This window comes from Medicago truncatula, chromosome 3 (genome assembly GCF_003473485.1).
Source record: "Medicago truncatula cultivar Jemalong A17 chromosome 3, MtrunA17r5.0-ANR, whole genome shotgun sequence".
Taxonomy (NCBI): Eukaryota; Viridiplantae; Streptophyta; class Magnoliopsida; order Fabales; family Fabaceae; genus Medicago; species Medicago truncatula.
Window position 1 is genome coordinate 2,461,693 of NC_053044.1, and position 21,995 is coordinate 2,483,687.

Genomic DNA, 21,995 nt, shown 5'->3' on the forward strand with positions numbered 1-21,995 from the left:
GTTTGTAAATTCAGTTTACTTACGTTCAATCTAGGTTAATGTAAATTAAGTTTACTTATGTTCAATTTAGATTAATGTGAATTAAGTTTACTTATGTTCAATTTACATTAACGTAAATTTAGTTAATTTGAAATTTTTATTTTAGTTAAAGGGTATATTAGTCATTCTGGAGTGTAACTTGTTTTTTTTGGGGTGTGACTAACACCAGTAGCATGGACATAAAAAATAGACTGGTGCTAGTCACACAAAAAAAAAAACAAATTACACCCCAGAATGACATTTTAATTATGCATATGATTGACTCTTTTGTTGTTGTTATTGCTTAGTGGTGTCAAGTTTTTTTATTTGCCGGGTTGAAATGTTAACATGATTTATGCTTGCATTTATTCCGTAGTGATTCAAAGAAAAATGAATGCAATGTTGCCAGCGACATAGAGAGATTGAGTGTCTGAGATTGTAACAAAGTTCATTTCCATATGCATGTTTGCCTTATAATGTCACGATATTTTTACTTTAGTTGCACCTGAAGCCTCAAAATAGACTTATAACATCATAGTTGAAATGCCTCTTTTCAGGTTGGTTGTGTTTGTTTGTTTGAATTGCTTAGGTTCATTTTATGGTCTGGAGCTTTGCTGAAGATGGCGGTGAAAAAGGGTAGCAGTTCTAGTGTTGTGGAATTCCTAAGTTCCGTTTAACTAGTTCTATATGTTCTCAATAGTTTGCATAACCTTGTCTTTCACTTTGTTATACTTGTTCTAAAAGAAAAAGAGTTGTACACTCCTGTTCCATTATATGGCAATGCTGTCTGTTTGATTCTAATCATCTCGACATGTTTCGTTCTGAAACTTCATGACATTGTATCCTTGTTAGCATCACTATGTCATTTCTACTCTTATCTATGTTTATATATTGCCGGCAAAATTGCTACATGAAGTTTCTAGAAGAAGTTGAATTGTGGTGATATGGCCCATGAGAATTAAGTCCGGACAAGGCTACATCATATGAATAAGAAAGGAATTCTGCTCTTCACCTTGCACATTTTGCTCGTGCCCTGCACTTTTTTCAAATTTGACCCTGTGTGAGTTAAGTCACGCAACACTAAGCCTATGCGCGAGTTAACTGGCGCAAGTTGGCCAGTGGTAAAAACTGAAGCACAAACGTTTCTTGGACGGTAGTCAATGGTTTTGATTGGATTTTACACGTTTTTCTTAAGTTTTTCACACGTTTTTGGACCTCATTAAATGCCATATACCTTATACCACCTATAAAAACCCTCACGTACTTCCTCTTTCCTCACATTTTCTCCTCCCACTCTCTCCCCCTCTTTCTCTTCTTCTTCTTCTTCTTCTTCTTCTTCTTCTTCTTCTTCTTCTTTGTAGTCTCTAGGGTCTTTATACCCCTTTAGGTAAATACCAGTGGCTTTTGGGGAAGTAGTGGTCCGTTAGGTTGGGGAAAAAGACATCATCCCTTGAGGTAAAATTAGGTTTGCCTCCTTTTACTCCCAAAATCTTTTTACCGTGGGTAAAAAGAATCATCATGGGGGTATAAAAGGAACCAAATTTAAATTTAACTCAAAGGGTCTTGATGTCGTTTTCCCCAACAAGACGGATCACTATTTTCCCCAAGAGCTATTGACATATACCGAAGAGGGTAAAATATATGTATTATATAATGTAATGTTTGAATCATATTAATAAAATGAGAGTTATTTTTATTAATTTTGTTTTTTATTTGTATTTATTTTCGCATTTATTTTATGTTTATGCTTATGTATTGAATAAATAAATATTGAATAAAAAAATTGATTTTATTTTCTAATTTTGTATTTAATGAATAAATAAATTAGAATAAAAATTGAATTAGTATAAAATCGAATTTATTTTAAGTGCATAAATAAATTAGAATAAAGTGACCAAATAATTTAGAATAAAATAGAATATATGTTTAGACTTTGCGCCATATTGACTAAATAAAATAATTTATTGAATCATATTGAATAAATAAAATATTTTAGACTTTGCGCCATATTGAATAAAGTAAGTAAAATAATTTATTGAATCATATTGAATAAATAAAAAAAAGTAGGCACTTTGCGCCAGTTATTGTTCGCACTAGTTTATGTAACAGCCCGATTTTTAGCTAGATTTATTTTAATTATTTTTATTATGTGTTTTATATGTTTATGTGTGATTAATCATCATTGAGTGCATTTTCATGGGTTTTCGTATTAGAAGGGTATTTTGGTAATTTTGTGAGGATGGGTAAAATTATAATTTTTAGTGGGAATTGCTTTTAGTAATTAGTGAGAATGGTTATTTCATTAAGTTACTAGAGAAAATCGAGATTTTACCGTTAGTGACATTTTACCGTTATTAATTAAAATATCGTTTGGAGTGTAGTAATATTTTTGGTTTGAATAGAAACGGGTTAAGCCCACTAGAAACTAAGTTAAGCCCATTAGTAGAGATAACACTAGGGTAGTGTTAGAAGAACCAAATCATTTTCATTTCAGAAAACATTTCTAGAGAGAGAAAGTGGGAAGAGAAGATAAGGGTTTGGAGAGAAGAACTTGAAGAATCCATTGGGAAAGCTTAGGAGCTAAATTGAAGCCTAGGTTTGGTCTAATCTTCATCTAAGGTAAGGGGGTTAGTCTTTATCATAATCATGTTCATTCTTTGCAATTTTTCATGATTTGGATGAAATGGGTTGAAATGAATGAATGGATAATTGTTGCTAAATTCGTGCTCCAACTTTGATGATATGTTTGTATGCATGAATTGATAATAATTGTATGATTGTTGGTTAAATTACATGTTTGAATATGTGAAAATGAAAAGTTATGAAAATTGTGCAAAATGGATGAATTTGACATGTTGTTGTTGAATTATGATGGAGGGTATGATTATATGTTATGATTGTAGTTGATTGATGATGTTGATCTCATTTCATGACTTGGGTATGATTTATGTTGAGAATTGTGTTGAATTTGAAGAGATGAACTGTGGTTGTTTGAGAACTTATTGTTTTGAGAAAAATTATTTTAAACAATTTCATAACTTGTACAAATGCCCCGAAACGAGCGAGTTCGATGTGTTAGAGCCTCGGGTTATGCCTCGGATCACTTTTGATGATTGAGGATTTTAAACGTTCGATTTTTGATCGAAATTGGCGAAAACCCGCGGCCGAGACACGCGAAAACGCGCGTTTACGGAGCGCTGCGCCTGTAGTGGAGCGCTGGGCGCCCACTTACAGGGAGTCAGCGCTTGGGCGCTGCACCTCTAGCGCCAGGCGCCCATGACAGGACAACGGGAACGTTGTTCCGTGTCCGGGTGCTTGGGGGTGGTCGTGCAGGGGTCCTAGGCGATCGTTTTGAAGTGTTCTTTTGCTGTTTTCACCTACTTTTCTACTGGAACACATTTGGCTTTGTCGAAACTTTAATTTTCTAAATGGTTTGAAACTTGAGTTTGTGTCGTTTCGGTTTTTCGGAAATTGTTGGAACTTGGTCTTGGTGAACAAAAGGAGTTGCAAGCTTAGTCTACAGTTCTTATGGGCTTAGGCAATGCTTGTAAGGTTCGTACAATGTCTTAATCATGTCAAAATTGATTTTCGGGTGGGAATGTGGAATGTATAAACTTGGGATTTTCTCATACGAACTTAGGCTAACCTTTGAACTAATGATCGATAGTTCGTAAGTGGCCTATGCTCATACTTATATGATAGATTAAGATTGAATTGTAGGATTTCAAACTTAAATAAGTTGTCTAACTTTAAAAATTGTCAATGTTGGCCGTTTGCCACATGTTTTGGATTTTTGTTGGAAATGTTTCTTAAGCAAATTGTCTTGTGAGTTATTGAGATTATTCTTGTATGACTAAGTGAAGTTGTATGAATGAATGATTGTATTGAATATGATGTTTATCATGAGATGGGTATGCTATCTTACTTAGAATGTAAGGAATGCTTGAATGGTGAAACTATATGTGATAGTTGATGTTGAATGGTTATATGTTGGATATGATATTTGTCATGAGATGTTGTATGTTCTCTTACTTGGGATATGAGAATTGTTTGGAATGGTGAAACTATATGATATAGTTGATGTTGAATGACATTGTTGATTATTGATAATCATGTTGATGTGTGATGGGAATACTATGATTTATTTGTGTGGGCATGTTTTCTTGATAATGCAATGTTGTGGAGATAATCAATATAATTGGGTGTCGTCCTATATATTGAGTTGAGATTGTGAATTGTTGTCGCATTATCGAGTTCTTACACATGTCCATGCATCATAGTCGTTGTTGCTGTAAAAGGGATGACTCTTTTACTTCGAGATTATTGTAAGGCAGAGGTGAGCCTTACATGCGATGTTGACTTGTCCATCGGAGGTGACGACCTTGTTGAGATTTGGTACCACATGCATTTATGTGTCCATAAGTGCATATCATAGCATGAGTCTTATGTGAAATATGTGATTGGTGATGAATTGAGATGAATGATTATTGATGATGTTTGTGATTGATGTTTGTGAATGAATATTTGTGAATTGATAATTGTTCATGAATTATGATAATGATGGTTCATGACTTTTGATTGGTGATTGTTCATGATGTATATGATCAGTGATTGTTCATGATGTATATGATTGGTGATCGTGTATGAATAACTGTGAATTGATATTTATTTATGATACAAGTAATTGGTGATTGTTCATGAAATATGATTAATGATTATTCATGATAAACGTGATTGGTGATTGTGAATGAATAAGTGTAAATTGATAATTGTTCATATGATTGACGAATATTGATGTGAGATATCGGGGTGTGATGTAAGTATTAATGTGTAATTATTAATGATCAAGTGTATGATGTTTAAATTGAAATATCCATGTTAACTGTTATCTGGATTAAGATAATGTAATGCTTACCCCCAGTGGTTTTAACCGCCTACTTGCCTGTATGGGTGAGTAGACGTTGTGCAGGAGTAGTCTCGGTGAGTCTTTGCTTGGGATATCGGGAGCTTCCTCCGATATCCGTGTCGTGTCGGCTCTGATCTAGGCTTGTCGTGTCGGTCTAGATTAGGTTGTTTATATTTTCGTTTGGATTATTATTTTGTTGATGACTACCCGTATGTTTGGGTTTTGAGATTTATCTTTGGGATATGATTTATTTGCTCATGGCATGTATATATTTGATCACTCTGATTTATATTCCGCTGTAACTGTTGAGGTTTACATACATGTCTATCGGTTTTTGAATTTTGAATAAGACGTAATCTCTATTTCTTGAATAAATGTATTATTCGCATGTTTAATTGCTTTAATAGAAATAGGAGCGTTACAGTTTACACTTGCGCCACTTAACATGCGCAACGCTACTTAACTTGCGCACAAGTTTGCGCTAGTTAACTAACGCAGGGGCATTTTGAGCATGGCTACAAGGTGCGAGCGAAATGTGCTGGGTGAAGAGCAGAATTTATAAGAAAGACATAAGGTTTTGATTTTGATTATTTTTAGTGTCATGTTTTTGTTTATTAATGTTTCATGGAAAATGAAATAAAATGAAATCTAGGAACTTTTTCTTTTCATTTACAACTAATGCTAAGCTATTCAATCCCAAAACCAAGCAATAAGGTGTATATATACATTCTTTTAGAAAAAGGTGAGTACCGTTACACTATATTATTTTCAATTCTAAATTTTTGGGACATGCCATATCAAGTTTATTCATTCATCATTTTCTCTATAGTCTATACTTTATTGTGTATATGTATTCAATAGCCTTCCCTTGGAGTAAGAGTCGTTGTAACAGTCCAGTCTTAGATAATCTAGTCTTTGCTACCTTTAAGATGAATTGCACGTTCTTATGAAGAGAAAGAGCCACCTGAGAATTCTAACACTGGTAATAATTTCAGAAAATTGAAGTGATTCAATGTAAACATATGAGTTAGTTAATGTTGTGTTGTGTGTCAGACACCGAAGATGCCTTTATCTGAAGTGTCGGTATTATGTGTTTTTGTGCGAAAGATATATTTTAAAAATTAAATAAATTGTTGGTTTTGAGTAGTGATAGCTTCTGATGTTTTTGTCTACATGTGAGTGCTGAGTAGTGAGAGGAAATATGGTTGATGGACACCCCCTGCTGATCTAGAATTAACTCTAACGCAAAGACAAAGTTAGTTAATGAAAGCTCTAAAACAACCAAGCAAAACCACCACAATAATCCACACCAGAGTCAGCAATAACATAACTCAACGTAGCCTGCAAAAAAACATTGAAAAATATGACTATTCACACACTGACACTGCTCCAAAGCCCTACCACACGCCTTCTTTCGTGGACGAACCATCCTTTGCTAACTCGTCCGCAATTTGATTCACAACTACCGATTAACATGAACAAAGCGAACATCTTTTAATATCAGTAATATGTTATTAACTTTATCATAATAAAATATTATCTGCAACGGGCAAGTCTGCTTATACTTTATCCAGGACAATGTGTTCCTCAAATCCGATTCGATAATTATATTATGCTCTAGACTCCCCTTCTGATCTAGAATTAACTCTAATGCAAAGACAACTGCCAAAAATTCGGCTTCGTTTGAATCTTTAATGCCAACAGATGCAGCATATTTTGCTATTTCCTTGCGAATCCCAAATGGCACCGCCTATGCCTGCATGCCAGTTCAGTGTTTTCCTTCTGCTGATCCATCAACGTTCCATTTCCAAGCTTTAGGTGGAGGGGGAGACAAGCTAATATTACGAACCACATCTCCAGGTGAATAGGGACACTTTGGGCACCAACTCTTCAGCCAGAACCCCAATCTTGATTTTGCCAAGTAAAAAAATATTTTGAAATCTGTTTTTTCATTGTCGAACATAACTATGTTTCGCTGATGCCAAATTTACCAAAAAAACAACATAACACAAATAAATCCATAGCTCCTTTTGAAACCCTCCCGACACTAACTCGGTCAAGCAGTAGAACCATTGCTCCAAACTATATGAAATAGGTAACTTAAAATGCAACAACTACAACATGGCCATCCAAACTTGCCAACTATACCAGCAATATGAAATAGGTAACCATTACTTATTGATTTTACGAATTCGAGCTAAGATTATTGCAATTAAACCTAGAAATTTAAGTGTTTAATGTTCCACTATATTGTTTTAAAAAAAGGTTCATTGTACAACCTCTCCTATAATATAATGCTCACAAATTATAAATATCGTGACAAAAATATAACGCGTACTAGTATAATTTTTATAATCCCTAAAAAAAAAAATATCTTCGTGAGATTAGCTTATGACAATGCATAATATATGCAAGGTTTAGGGTTCGAACCTCGGCCACCACAAAAAAAAAAAAAGGTATAATTTTTATAAAAAAAAAGTATGAGTTGGCGGACTGCAACCTTTTCAACTCTTTTGAGCTGTCTCTTTTTCTTTTCAAAAATGCTCTTAAATTTTAATACAAATAACACATGTAACAAATTGATAAGAATAAATTTAAATATTAAAAAAATGTAACAAACACAATTTGAATATATAAATATAAACGATTTTTTTTCCTTTACCATTTAAAAAGTGTAACAAACTAGATGAGTATATTTATACTTACTTTTTCATTATTCCAATTATACCCTTAAACAATGTTTTCTATAATAAAGATAATAAAGATTGTTGTCGGTATCATTAAAAAAAGGATTTAGATTACATTTTTTTTTGTTATATTGTTGGTGTCATTGAAATAGATAATCATGGTTAGTTTGGTTTGTTATAAACAAACGTTTATATTTTTAGTTTTAATTAAAATCAAAATTTCATAAAAAAAACACCGTTCATAATTTTCAAATGTTAACAAAATAAAAAAAGCAGAAAGTTAGACACGTGAGTACCCGTCTTTTCGCCAATAGTTAATAAACAAATTAGAAATAAATTATTGTAACACGTAACCCACTTAGGTACTAAAAGGTGGAGAGCTTCATTGTAGATGCTTCAACTTTTCATAATTTTTTTTTTTAATTGAATCTCAATATTATTAGAGATATTTTAGTTATCATGGGGTGTAACTAGGCATGAGAATAGAGCGTGGTGGGGAAAGGTTTTACCTTTTCCGTCCCATATCCTACTCGCATATACTTATCAGTTACTCTACGTATATCTAACGGAGATGAGTATTTGAATGACATCCTCGTCCCGGTCGGGTATTCCCGCCTAATCCCCATCCTTGTAATGGATTTTTTATTTTTTTTTAATATATACATACCGTGTTTTGTTATTAAGTAGTGATGTGATGGATAATATAACAAAATTGCACGAAAACGCAATGAATTACGGAGGAGAAAAAACGAGAAAAGGGATACATAATAAACAACAATTTTAAGCAAAGTCAAACACACTCATCCGATACAAATTTGTTCTATTTTATTTGAGAAGAACGTTATGGTGAAATTTGTTGTAAATCGCAACACAGGACGGAAATCAACTACGTTGCCAAGATGGTTGAATAGAATACTCCAAGGCAGAGATAGGGCGCCACTGCCCACTCTTCCATTCGATCTCGTGGCGGAAATTCTGTGCCGGCTTCCTGTGAAGTTACTCGTGCAGCTTCGCTGCCTCTGCAAGTCCTTTAATTCTCTTATATCTGATCCCAAATTTGCTAAAAAGCACCTTCAAATGTCAACCGCACGCCACCACCTAATGTTAAGATCTACCAACAACTTAGGTAAGTTATTTCTATATGATTCACCAATCCAATCTATTTTTTCAACTTCTAGGGTAAAGCAGACACAACTCAATTATCCAAACGGGCTAAAGAATAATCACTTTTGCGCATACTCTTGCGACGGTATCTTGTGTATCAGTAATACCAACTATTATAGTTGTGCTGTTTTGTGGAACCCTTCCATTGGAGAATTCAAGATATTGCCTCCTTTGGAAACTTCGCCCAACAGAAGAGCCTGTAGTTCTTTCTATAGCTTTGGGTATGATCATTTCATTCGTAATTATAAGACTGTTGTTATTTCCTTCGACACGGACAATTACTTCTTCGCGGGCAAATATGAAGTCAGTGTTCTTACACTGGGTACATATTCTTGGAGAAGGATACAAGCAGTGGCGGATCTTGGTGGGGACCAGCAGGTGCCACTGCATCCCCTAACTTTACTATAATTATCATATTATGCATGATAATTCAAACGGAGCATTGTTGTTGCAGTGGATTGGTGCGTTTTGAAACCCCCCAGCTGCGTGGGTTCGATCCTCGTTACCTGTTTTTTTTTTATATTTTCAATTGTATTATTAATACTTTACTCAAAAAAAGAGGTCCTAATGGGAATTGAACCACCGTTCCCTATAGTTGTTCCAGGAAAATAAACCACTAGGCTAATTCATTATTTCATTAATATTTTAAAACTGATATATATATATTCTAAAAATATTTGGCACCCCCAGAAAAAAAGTTCAAGATCCGCCACTGGATACAAGACTTCCCATATTTAAATACATTTTGTGAATCGGGAGTATTTGTGAGTAGCACTGTTAATTGGTTGACATATGATCTTTTGCGTATTTTTATTGTTTCTCTTGATTTGGAGAAGGAGTCATATCAAGATCTTTGGACCCCGGTGTTGCATGGTAAGCCTATATTGTTAACAATCATAACTTGGGGGTGCTGAAAGATTGCTTGTGCATTTTTGCAAATTGTGATATGTTTTGGGATGTTTGGGTTATGAAGGAATATGGAAATAAAGACTCTTGGACTAAATTGTACCATATTCCTTACATGAGATATCGTGGTTTGTGGATCAACCCCAAGATTTTATATGTTAATGAGGATGACCAACTGCTGATGAAAGTTTATGATTTGGGAAGTAGTAAAGTGAAGTTAGTTGTTTACAATTCCAAAAGTGGTACTTTGAAGTTTCCTAAGATTCAAAACATCGATTATTTGATGGACCCAGAAGTCTACATTGAGAGTGTTATATCACCTTGTTCTAAATGTTAGTGTGTGTGTGTTTTTTTTTATATATATATATATATATATTTCCTTTTTATGTAATTAATTTTATGCTGAAAAATTGCCATTTCAATTGTTTGTTAGTTTGAGTTGTTGGATTGTATTCATGTGTACAACTATATGTACTTTTCGTGTATTGCAGTTTGTGTTTCGAAGTTGTATAAAAACAATGTTTCTATTCATGAGTAGAGCTATACGTACTCTTGTTTTATTATCTATTTAGGAAAATATTGAATTGAATAAAACAATGAAACTTGATTGCTATGAGAAATAGCACAAATAGCTATTTTAGGATCTTCAAAATTGGAGCTTAGGAGAAAGAGAACTCCACGTTTTGACAATAAATTAGTTACTACTATATGATCCTCTCTTTACTCTGTTACTCTCTTTCTCTCAACTTTATGTACTTTTGCTGTATGGCATTTCAGTCCTTCTGATGATATTGCCATTAGATATTCTTAAAGGAGGAGGTTTTGCAGAATCACTTTTGTGAGATGCTTAATCAGTTCACAGTCACACAACTGTATGTAGTGATGATTTAATACGATTAGATCTTTACACATTGACACTGCTCCATAGCCACACCATATGCGTTCATGTAATAGACAAACCTTCCTTTTCTAAGGACATCCGCAATTTGAATCGTAATAAAATCTCATCTGCCATATGGGCAAGCCTCCTTGTTCTTTATCTAGGACAATGTGTTCCTCGAATCGAATTCAATAATCATGTTATGTTCTAGACTCCCCTGCTGATCCAGAATTAACAACTCTAACGCAAAGGAAATTTAGCTAACCTATTTCCTTGCAAATCCCGAAGGACACCTCCTATGCCTTCCGGTCCGGGCTTCCCTTTTGCCGGTTCAACGATTTACTTTAGGGACAGGTTGAACCGTTGAACAGTATGCAAAGCATTGTATCTAAGTATTCTCTTTTTCTTTATTTTTCTTTTTTTTGTGGGGTCTTTTTCTTTATATATAGTGTAGAAGATATAGATAATGGATATTTTTTTATTTAATATTTTAAATAATATTATTAAATAGTAAATATGACACTTTAAATAAAGGGTAAAATAGGTAAGAAAAAAGTCATCACAACTCATGTATTCTCTTTATATTTAACAATCGCTCATACGAGCACAAAGAGTATAACAAACTAATTAAACCAACAATATACTAAATTTAATATAAATTATTATAAAATATAATACATTATAAATTCTTTTTTTTTCCTTCGTTTTTTTAAGAAATATATTATAAATTCTTATTTATTTAAAAAACAAACAATATACCAAAAAATAAATAAATAAATAAGTCGTCGTGAGATTTACTATAGAGACAATGCAAAGTCCAGGTTCAAACCCCAACCACCACACAAATAAAAATTACAAAAATAAAAGTTCTTTCAAAACTTATACTCCATCCGTTTCAAAATGAGTATCGTTTAAGCCAAAAAAATTGTTTCAAAATGAATGTCACTTTCAGTTTCCAATACAATAATAACTTTTTCTTTTTAATTATACCCTTCAATTAATACTATATTACACTACTTCCAAAGTATTGTTTTTTTCTTTAATGAAAATTAAACCAATAGTTGATTAGGATAATTTGGTAAAATTGCTATGACATTTTACTACTTTATTGCATTCCTTAATATGTGTGCAATTGGCTAAAGTGACACTCATTTTGAAACGGAGGGAGTAGCATTGAGTAAACCTGAATTATTGGGCCCTCTTTCTACCCTTTTTTTTTTTTGGTGGATCCTTCTTTCTACCCTTTAAAACCCTTCTCACATCACCACCCAAAAAAATAAAAATTAAAAATACCCTTTGTCACGAAACCTAGTTTTGAAAGACTGTTATATATTGCTCTGATTCCGTTTTTTGATATAGTCACACGCTAGATAAAGCCTCTGGTAGCGTGGGCTACAATTTAAACAATGCCTCTTTATCCTTATTAGTTAGGTCAACAATGGAGGTAATTTTATCATCACCATTACATTCACTCTCTTCAGACGATTTGTTTCGAATGCCGCCACTCCCCACACTTCCTTTCGACCTCATTGTCGAAATCCTGGGCAGGCTACCAGTGAAGCTCCTCCTTCAACTTCGTTGCTTATGCAAGTCGTGGAATTATCTGATCTCTCATTCTAAATTCGCCAAGAAGCATCTCAGCCTATCCACCACGCACCACCTATACAAAGTTAGCTACTCTTATACCTTAAGTAAGTGTGTTTTAACTTGTCATCCCCTTGATTATGTTTCCACCAACGTAACCACTATGGTCACACAATATACAGGTCCTTTCAATTATTATGTTGAAGATTATTATATCGTTGGCTCTTGCAACGGTATCATCTGTATTGCTGGCTATAATAAACCTTCAGTTATATTGTGGAATCCATCCATTAGAAAATTCAAGGAATTGCGAGAGTGTTGACAAAATTGAAGTAAAGATTCATATTTTGGGTACTGGTTTCTGGAGAAGCATTCAAGAGTTCCCTTTTGGCGGTGTCCCTGTTGAGCAATCAGGGCATTTTGTGAGTGGCAAGATTAATTGGCTTGCTTCTAAACATTGGCTCAGAGAAAGCCCATGCTTTATTGTTTCTCTCGATTTGGGGAATGAATCTTATCAAGAGATTTTGCAGCCTGAGTATGAAGAGGTTAATGAAGATAACTACTTGACATTGGGTGTATTGAGTGATTGCTTGTCCATAATTTCTGGTCATGTTGTTTGGATTATGAAGGAATATGGAAATAAAGAGTCTTGGACAAAATTGTTTACCGTTTCTTACATGCCAGATCCTAGTAAATATTATATTTTTACCAAGGCCTTATGTATTTTTGACAATCACCGTCAAGTGCTGCTTGAATCTACAAGGGATTGGGGTACGAACTGGGATACGAAGTTGATTATTTACAATTCTAGAAATAGTACTTTTAGATTTACTAACATTTCAGACCAGAGTGCTTATAGTCCAAGGAATGGTTCCCCTGAAGCATGCATTGAGAGTTTAATATCACCTTGGTCTTGATGTTAGGATTTAGATGAGGGTTATGTCATTAGGGCATGAGATTCAAGTGCATTACGCTAGTTATTTTATAGTTCTTATTAATGGTTACGTTTTGAATTATTGTTAATTAATGATCAATTGATTCTCCAAATGTTTGTTATACACTTGTAGATTTTTCCATTTACTTTTATTTGTTTGTTAGATTGTTTGTGTTTCCATTGGATCCCATGCTTTATTATTTCACACACACTTCCTTTTACTGTGATGTTAAGCGTTCTAATAGAATCCTTTGGTTTTTGATTTGGTGTTCACCACAAACCATGATGCTATCAGTTTCTGTAGTTTCTAACTTGTTATTTTACAGTTCTATTGTAGATATATCAGACAGTGATTCTCGTATTTTAAACTGGTCTTTTATCTTCCTCAATGTATATGCACAGTTGGCAGCAATCTACAGATCTGCTAGGAAAGGAAGGAGTGACTATGGATTGTATATAGATTGAATGGTTTGGATCTAATTGATATTTGTGACTGCTACTCCCTGTCCTTGTTTTTTCTGTTTGTCCTAATGAATAGGCAACCCATAAACATAATATAGTTGATTCCAGTGGCCGGTAGAAAGAGAAAGAGAGATGCTTAGTTGAAAGAAGCAGTTGAACAAATATTTCGTACAAAATGATTTATAAGGTTAGGTGCTCTTTCTTCATCTTCTTCATCTCACTTCTGTTTCATTTATATATATATGAAGTTCAGGCACAAAACATGCTAAGTTATGAAATATTATCATCACATCAGACCCTTAACACATCTACATATCAATTCTCCCAATTCCACCATCAACTATTAATGGTATCATACACAGTAGCTCAGTCAAAGACAATTAAAATAACACCTTAAGTCGCATACCATCAACTAACCCTGCCAATTTTATTCATCAAAATTCGCCTAATAATTATGCATAAAGAACCATATTGGGTATTGCTTCCCAAATCCTCACATACACCCAACACCATTTTATTCCTTGCCAACATGATGAACTGGGCTTTCATTCTTTCGTGTGCCGAAGATGCAAGACCGAATGCACGAAAGTACGATTTCATAGTTGTTCTTGAAAAAATGTTGATCATGTGTGCGCAGAATCTGTCCTCATGTGTGCGATCAAAACACAAAAGGTCTACACGGTGACTCACGTCGCTCACACAAAGGAAATCATGGAAAGTGAGTGTGCACAAAGGTACATGTCACCCACAAGAAGAAGTAAATAATACGAATTTCTTTATAGAATTAAGACGTCTAAGGCCATATATTTCATTGATACAAATTCAAAGCTTTGATAAAGAAATCCTTCACATTTAGGACCTATAATACTATGCATGAATCACAGGAATACATATAGAGAACAATTGTGGTATGATATGGGACACGGCAAAACTCTAGCAACTTGTTCTTCTTTTTTTGTGTTGTACTACATTAGGTTGTTTAGTTAGTTTTATTGTTCTGCACTAGTTAGTTGCAGCTCTGTAAGTACAGTGACAGCTGCTACTTGCTGAGTTATACCACAGTCAATTGTATAATCATATTAATTTGATTAGTTTTGCTAGAAAGAAAGCTATAATTGATCCATAGTAGCAATTAAAATCAATAATTGATTAGATTAAATGATAGTAAGTACTCGGAGAATGTTGTTCCTTTAGATTGATTATGTCATTGTGTCGGCTGCAGAGTGCAGACCATTTGAACTGGTAACCTCAGACTTTTGTAGAGATTCTTGGAACAATTAAGTGTCACAAAGTTAAAAAAATTCTTCGCAAATTTTACTTGATATTTCTTCCTACTATGTGTGACATAAAAACAGTGTAAACAACCTCTCTACTTAAAGGCTTATAACAAAGAAAGACACTTCTATATGAAAATATGGTAGAAATATGATTATCAAAGTTTATTTTCATTACGGGTTTTAAAACCGAATCGAATTCCCCTTTCTTCAGATGGGCACGAGTCTGATCTGATTACTTTGTTAGAACAGAAAAGAAGTTGAAATTTTCAAAAGCTAAGAATATTCTCTAATCAAATTGAAACATTATCTTGTAAATGTCTTCATCAATTAGTAGGTACTCTAAAGTGAAAGGGACAGATAGCATTATTAGTATCAATCTGTTTTTCACACTTTGAAGTATACAAACACCAGACACGACACTACTAACACATAGACACTATACACTGTTTAAGAAAATTGAAGTAATTAAATGCAATTACACGTGTCACTGTTGTGTTGATGTCCGACACTGACATGGTGTCGGTTCTACATAGTTTCCGTGAACGATTCAGATGGTGCACACTGTACAGTTAGTGCTGCAATTTCTAGAGCATAAAACATTTGCAGCAATGTGGTTGGTTATATATGGTCACCGGAATTTTAATCTGCAGCACTAATTTCAAGTGGTTCTTGATGTGTGTGCGTTATATGCAGGTGAAGCAAACAAAATATGGTCGTTGCATTGGTCGTGGATATGGTAATGGAGTATAAACAGTGTTCAAAATAAAGAATTGGAATAGTCATATTATTAATGTATTTTGTACTATGATAAAGTGAATTTCCAAAATGGATTTTGTAAGATGTAAATCAAACAAATTTGTGTATCAGTTAGCATACACTTTAAGAAATTATTCACACTTTAGCACTTACAAAAGCTTCAAAGAATTTGTCTCAAATTTTGTCTATTCACAATAGCTAAATTAACTTCTATCCGCGCTCTCAATCCTCACCTCCCTTGTTACGTGCAGCCTACGTACCCTACTCTAGAGGATTATAAAATATGTTGTTTCACACAATGCCCAACGCTTAAATTTTTTCTTCTTTTCATTGTACCTTTGTTTTTAGTAGTTAATATATATACGAACATTTTGGAAGCATTATAGATGTTCAATAACTGTCGATGTGGCACTGCCATGTGGTCAGAGATTCTGTGTAGGCTCCCAGTGAGGCTTCTCCTTCAACTTCGATGCCTCTGTAAGTTCTTCAATACCCTTATCTCTGATTCCAAATTCACAAAGAAGCACCTTCACATGTCAACCTACCGCCACCACCTCATCTTATCCTCCAAAGATGAGTCCCATGTAATGTCTTATCCACTTCACTGTATTTTCAACTCTGTTACCATTAACGCCAACAAACTCCATTTCCCTTTCAACAAACATTACTTTTCTGTCGTCGGTTCTTGCGATGGGATCCTTTGTTTGGTTTCCTACAGACACCCTGTTATTTTGTGGAACCCTTCCATTAGAAAATTCGCAAAATTACCTTATTTGGAAAATCCAATAAAGGGTGGTTGTTATACTACATATGGTTTTGGTTATGTTCCTTTAACTGGTAATTATAAGGTCGTTACTGTTTTTAACCATGTTAGCGGTAACGGACCCAACAAAGCCAAATTAAAGGTTCATACTTTGGGTACTAACAATTGGAGAACGATTGAGGGGGATTTCCCTGTTGGAGGCTATAGTTCTCTTATATTCGTGAGTAGCATGCTTAATTGGATTGTGTCTTCTGATCCTTTTTACAATGTTGTTTCTTTTAATTTGGTGAACGAGTCTCATCAAAAGCTTTTGCCACCTAATTTTGGAGGGGAAGATGTGAATGATGTAATCTTGGGTGTGTTGTTAATTCTCAAATTCATTGGTTCAAAAAATTTATAATGTTGGCCTCAAATCTTGAACCATACCATTATGACCTAGAAAAATCAAATTGATCATGCATGTGGTTCTGATTAAAGGTGTGGAAAGCTTTGATCGACATCAATGAGGTCAAAACGCGTTTATAGAAGATAACAAATTTGTTGCAGCGTTAAAAGAAATACATGGAATGTGAGCTTGTTTGTTTCCCCCACTTTACCTGCTATCCCTTGGAGATTCATGAGGCAGAAGTAAAATATGTGCTTTATTTGATACTAGAAGTGAAAGATCATTTTGTTATTTGAAAATAATTTGTTGGTACATTTCCTGTTTAACTCAATCCATCCAATGTGTTTCTATTCGGATTTCAATCCCCGCTATGTATCAGATGTTCCGTGTTTATGTATGCAATATCCTAGTATAGTGTTACTTATGTCTAATCTAATATTCAATGAAGATATTCATATGTGCTTAACTTTTACGATGGGAATTTTCTATATAATATATGAGAGGAAACTATTTTTCAGATTATCTTTACTTTTGTCTCTTGAATTGTAAACAAATCTGCAATATATATGGTAGCACTCAACATGAACAAGGAGTATACTGAAATTGTAATTGAGGCCTAGAACATTTTATCATCAGAAATAAAAAGGAAACAACATTGCATGGGTGTTTTTGATATCTAGTGATAGTAATACGAACTTGCTGGAGAATTGGTTTGTGACAGGAAGAATACAACGGTGTTGCTTAATTATAATTGAAGAAGGCATTTAGTTAGTGTCGTATGAGAATTCACTAACTAAATGGTGTCACAATTCACAAAGTGTTTCAGAATTTATACATTGGTGTCATTTCTCTCTCTCATTCTCTCTCATATGTTATGTTCTGGTTCTTAATTTTAATCGGTAGCGAATAAAAATATCTGTTTATTTATTAATTATATAATCATTGGATTCAACCGTCTCAGAAATTAATTGATTACGAGATAAAAAATTGTATCCAAGTTTTGTTCAGCTTGTTGATGACTGAGGTAAATTCTGTGTCTACAATGATATCACACACCTTGAATCTATTATCTTTAATAAAACCGACTCTCAAATTCATTGGTTCACACCTCATCAAATTTTATGCCACATCCTCCCATAATCCAATGTGTCCCTTTCTAAAATTTTACTTCCCCTACTCCTCCTATGTTACTTCCTATTGATTCTTTTTGGACTGATTCTATTGATTGTGATTGCCATAAGATTGTGGATATGATGAACGGAAAGAACCTCTAGCATTGTTGCTTGATCACCCGTCTTGTTTTCTTATTTTTGGCTATTGTTATGTAAAGAATAAATGGTATCTTGAAGTTTGTTTTCATATGAGCCTTCTAATTACTAAACTTTGAAAAAATAAAATAGGTCCCTGCTACCAAAGCGTGCGACTACGAGGATTTATTCCATGTCGCTAATAAAACAACTTGGAAAAAGGTTTAAGAGAACGAAACATTTGTTGTATCTAAACTCAACCTGAGACTAAAATAGAATGACAACTTCCAATTTATCTCAATTACGGATCAAATTAATAGTTGCAGACATACAATGCTATCTTGATCAGATAAACTAAGTTTGAGATATTTTTTTTGACATTATATTACATTAGTTTGAGAAACCCGATTTTTATGAGTACATTCTGGCAGGATTTGTTATGCTGAAGTGGTATGAAACTAGGGAAGTCCACCACATACCACGCCCAGACTAAGAATAAACAAAGACTGTGAAAAGGGCATTTAACGATGTTTGAGATGTTGTGTTTATAACAGAAGAAATCAATGGAGAAATTTTTTACACTCCAGAGTGCCACTAAAACCACTCAAATAAAGGCTGTCGCCAGGTCTGGACACAACTAACAAGCTTGCCCTGCTACAATGATATCTTCAAGTTTAAACCACCCATTGGAGATGTGGCATTGGAGTTAGAGCTGCCGTCCTCAAGCAGAATTAAGCTCATTTTCATGTTTTTAAGATCATGTTATGCCTCTGTCACAGCCGCGCTCGACTTACTAAAATGAGAACTATACCTTAGATATTTTACTGCATATTCCTGCCTAAACTAAAATATAATCATCCAGAAGCTTTCCTTAATTATATGACAACTGTACTTTCTGTTATGATTAATCAAGAGTTTGTTAGAAGAGGTTGTTAGAATCATATTTGGATTGTAGATTTTTCCGAGATGACCTCTTTCCAATTTCCAGTGAGAGAGTGAATGGAAACGTAACTTACGAGAGCGATGAACAGTAGATGGCGAAAACGATGAACAGCAATTGAACCTCCTTGGTTCGGTTCCTTCAACGACTGTCCTCGCTTCTGGCAATCCTCTTCTTTGGTGGAGTTTGGTTGATTTGTTCTGTTCGGTGGTAAGTCACACATTTTGGGGTTTTCTAGCTTAGTTTGCTTCAATTCGTGTTATTGGTATATTTGGTCTGTTTGTGAGATGAAATCAAGTGATTGATTTCGTTCTGATTGTGGTCGATTGGTGATTCTCATCTATTTTGGGCTGTTTGATTTCTGGGTTTGACGTACGATATCGTTCCTGGTAGTTCGGTGCTGCTGGTCATACTGTGTTTTTGACTTGTTGATCTATTCGACCTTCCTTGCATACGGGTCTGTTATGTTGCTTTAGTTTCATAGGTCAGCAAGGTCATTTCTTGTGTGGGCTTGCAATGCAGTCTAAAATACTTGAAGACCATTTTGTCAATATCTGAAGCAAATAAGTTTGCTTTAAAGCATAGAAAATCACAATTAACTTAGCAAAATTAAGAAATCATGAGTGGAATTTTATATTCTTTGAATTGATTTGTGTATGCCAGTATGCATGGAACTTGTTCTCTAGGACACCACCCTTTATTTTGAAAATAGAGAAAACGCTGGATGATCAATTAATTTTGGCGTTGTTCTGTCTTTTTTATTCTCTGCATGAAGGATTAGCATTCAGTCTTTGTATCTCAGTTTTATCTTCGTTGTTGTTCTGTCTAAAGATAGTAAAATCCATAGTCTTAAATCCATAGACGCTGCGGATTTAACTTCCCTTTTCTCAAATCCTTGAATTATATATGTCATGAACTTGGAAGTGTTTTATATTTGAAATTTGCTTGTTTTCTAAAACGGGGAGTGATTTTGTGTGGGAACATGCAGTAGAGTTAAAGAAGGTGATAATTGAAATGAAAGATTTGAGTTTGAAAGTACATATTTTATGTTGATTTCATTGTCATATAATACAGATAAGCTTTGTTCAAATTATTTTATGGTGTTATAAAGATAGAATAACACTTCGCTAACATTTTTTTGGTTTGTGACGGGAAGAATAGATAGGTGTGTTTGTTAATTCATGGAATTAACCTTACTTTGTTGAAGGAGGTTCATTGGTATTGTTCTATAAACTTTTGAAGGAAATTTTAAGTGATCAATATCAATGTTAGAGGAACCAACAGACAACATTATCCTAAAAGCCTTTCAGAATAATCCATGTCTTGCTAAAAATAACCAACTGAAGCTCGTGTATTTCCTCCTGCTACGAGTTCACAAATCAATCAAAGGCAACCATAATATGACTTTGGTATATTTTGAAGCATTTTATTTGATCTCCCTAGAAATTCCACATAGCTAACAAACAACCTGAAGAATTAGAGAGTTTGAGGTAATAAGCTCTACCTAATTAAATTCCATAACAAGACACAAACATCAACCAGAAGTAAAAACAAATGGAGTAACCGATGAAAGTAATAACTATCTCTTGCCACTGTATTATCTTTAGATCTTTCTGTTGTTAACAAAGTAAGAATAATAATGGCAGCTTCATGTATACAATGACAACAACTGGAATATCACAAGCTCCTTGATGCAAACATATTCTAATAACAAGAACATTCAAAATAAAATAGAACAAGCATCCAAACGGTACAAAATTCTCCCTTCCAATACAATAGAGCAAAATAAAATTTAAAGCATCCAAACGGAATTGTTAATAAGACACAATGGTAGTCTACTCTAGAATTCAATGATATTGAATATCATCCTCATTATTTTATACTAGAAAACTAAATGTTCTTTAGACTATATCCAACTAAAAGGTTTCATATAATTAGAATATGAACTAAAGAAAAAACAGTGATAGTTGCAGTAAGTAATTATATTCAAATGAAAGCTTACTACATCCTGGAGAGATCGTTGGACAAGAGGATAATTCTTCAATTATTTGACTCTTTTCCAAAAGCTTTCCATTTGAGGAGCTAGTTGTAACGTCGATTGTCATGTTTTGTAAAATTCTCCCATTCTGCAATATATATGTTGCAAATCGAAGATCATTTGCAGACCCTTCAAAATTTAAAATTGTACATGATATAAGGTGAGACGAAACGCATTCAAGAACCGAACTTGGACATTTCCATTCTTTGGCTAAGCTGGAGCTCCACTGTCAAAGGAATGAAAAGTAACATTTTTCAAAATATATGTAAAATAGAACAAGCAAACAAATATATTACTCAACAAACCTTTCTAATAAAAACAATTTGAAGCTTGCGACAGTGGCAGAGCAGTTCTACTACACAATCCCAGCCATGAAAAAGGGCATTAAACCATAACTCGATGTGAATTAAGTTTGAAAACAATGGAATGGCTTTGAATATATCTACATGGTCATGCATCTGCAAATAAGGATCATGTGAACTGCTTATGTGCAAAAACTCAACATTATTAATCACATTAAATGGAACACCAATTGGACCAATATCCACTTTAATAAGTCCTGCATCATTTTTTTATAAGGATTGATATAAAAGGTAGGATAATTATGCGAATGATCTTGAAGATGAAATTCTTCCTCAAGACAAGGTCGTTTTGCGGCAGGTGCCCATGCTTTGAAGATGTGACGACCAGGATTGTAGAATCCACAACAATGATTGAGGCGAAAAATATTTTGAGGGATCGGTTCACAACGGGAGCAGAGAGCATACGACAAAAGCTATCGAATTTGAAGGCATCATCCTCAAAGCTGAAAAGGGGCTAGTGAATAACAAAGTGAGGTCCAACGCTTTGAAAGAACTGTTGCAGTGAAAGCTTGTTTGATGGGAAGAAAAGAGAAAATGTGAGACAATAACTCATCCGTTAAATCGCTTATTCTATCGACTAAAGCCGTTGGATCCTCCTCATGTCATGTAAATCGTTAGGCACATGACTGAATTGTCCATAGCTAGGTTTTGGATCTCAGCCAGGCACCCCTCTGATTGATTCTATC

At 34.1% G+C, this 21,995-nt stretch overlaps 3 protein-coding genes and 1 pseudogene across 3 annotated transcripts; all 4 read left to right on the top strand.

Annotated features, from left to right (window-relative positions):
- Window positions 1-8,366: 8,366 nt before the first annotated feature.
- On the top strand, window positions 8,367-9,453 carry LOC11410563 (F-box/WD-40 repeat-containing protein 1). The gene has a single exon (XM_024779172.2). The coding sequence runs from the start codon at window positions 8,455-8,457 to the stop codon at window positions 9,181-9,183; it is 729 nt and encodes a 242-aa protein (XP_024634940.1). The 5' UTR covers window positions 8,367-8,454; the 3' UTR covers window positions 9,184-9,453.
- On the top strand, window positions 9,453-10,128 carry LOC112416110 (F-box/kelch-repeat protein At3g23880-like; annotated as a pseudogene).
- Window positions 10,129-12,342: 2,214 nt separating this feature from the next.
- On the top strand, window positions 12,343-13,062 carry LOC11410564 (F-box/kelch-repeat protein At3g23880). The gene has a single exon (XM_024777740.1). The coding sequence runs from the start codon at window positions 12,343-12,345 to the stop codon at window positions 13,060-13,062; it is 720 nt and encodes a 239-aa protein (XP_024633508.1).
- Window positions 13,063-15,960: 2,898 nt separating this feature from the next.
- On the top strand, window positions 15,961-16,737 carry LOC11428000 (F-box/kelch-repeat protein At3g23880). Its single transcript, XM_024777742.1, has one exon. It carries the CDS (start codon window positions 15,961-15,963, stop codon window positions 16,735-16,737), a length of 777 nt encoding a protein of 258 aa, XP_024633510.1.
- The last annotated feature ends 5,258 nt before the right edge of the window (window positions 16,738-21,995 follow it).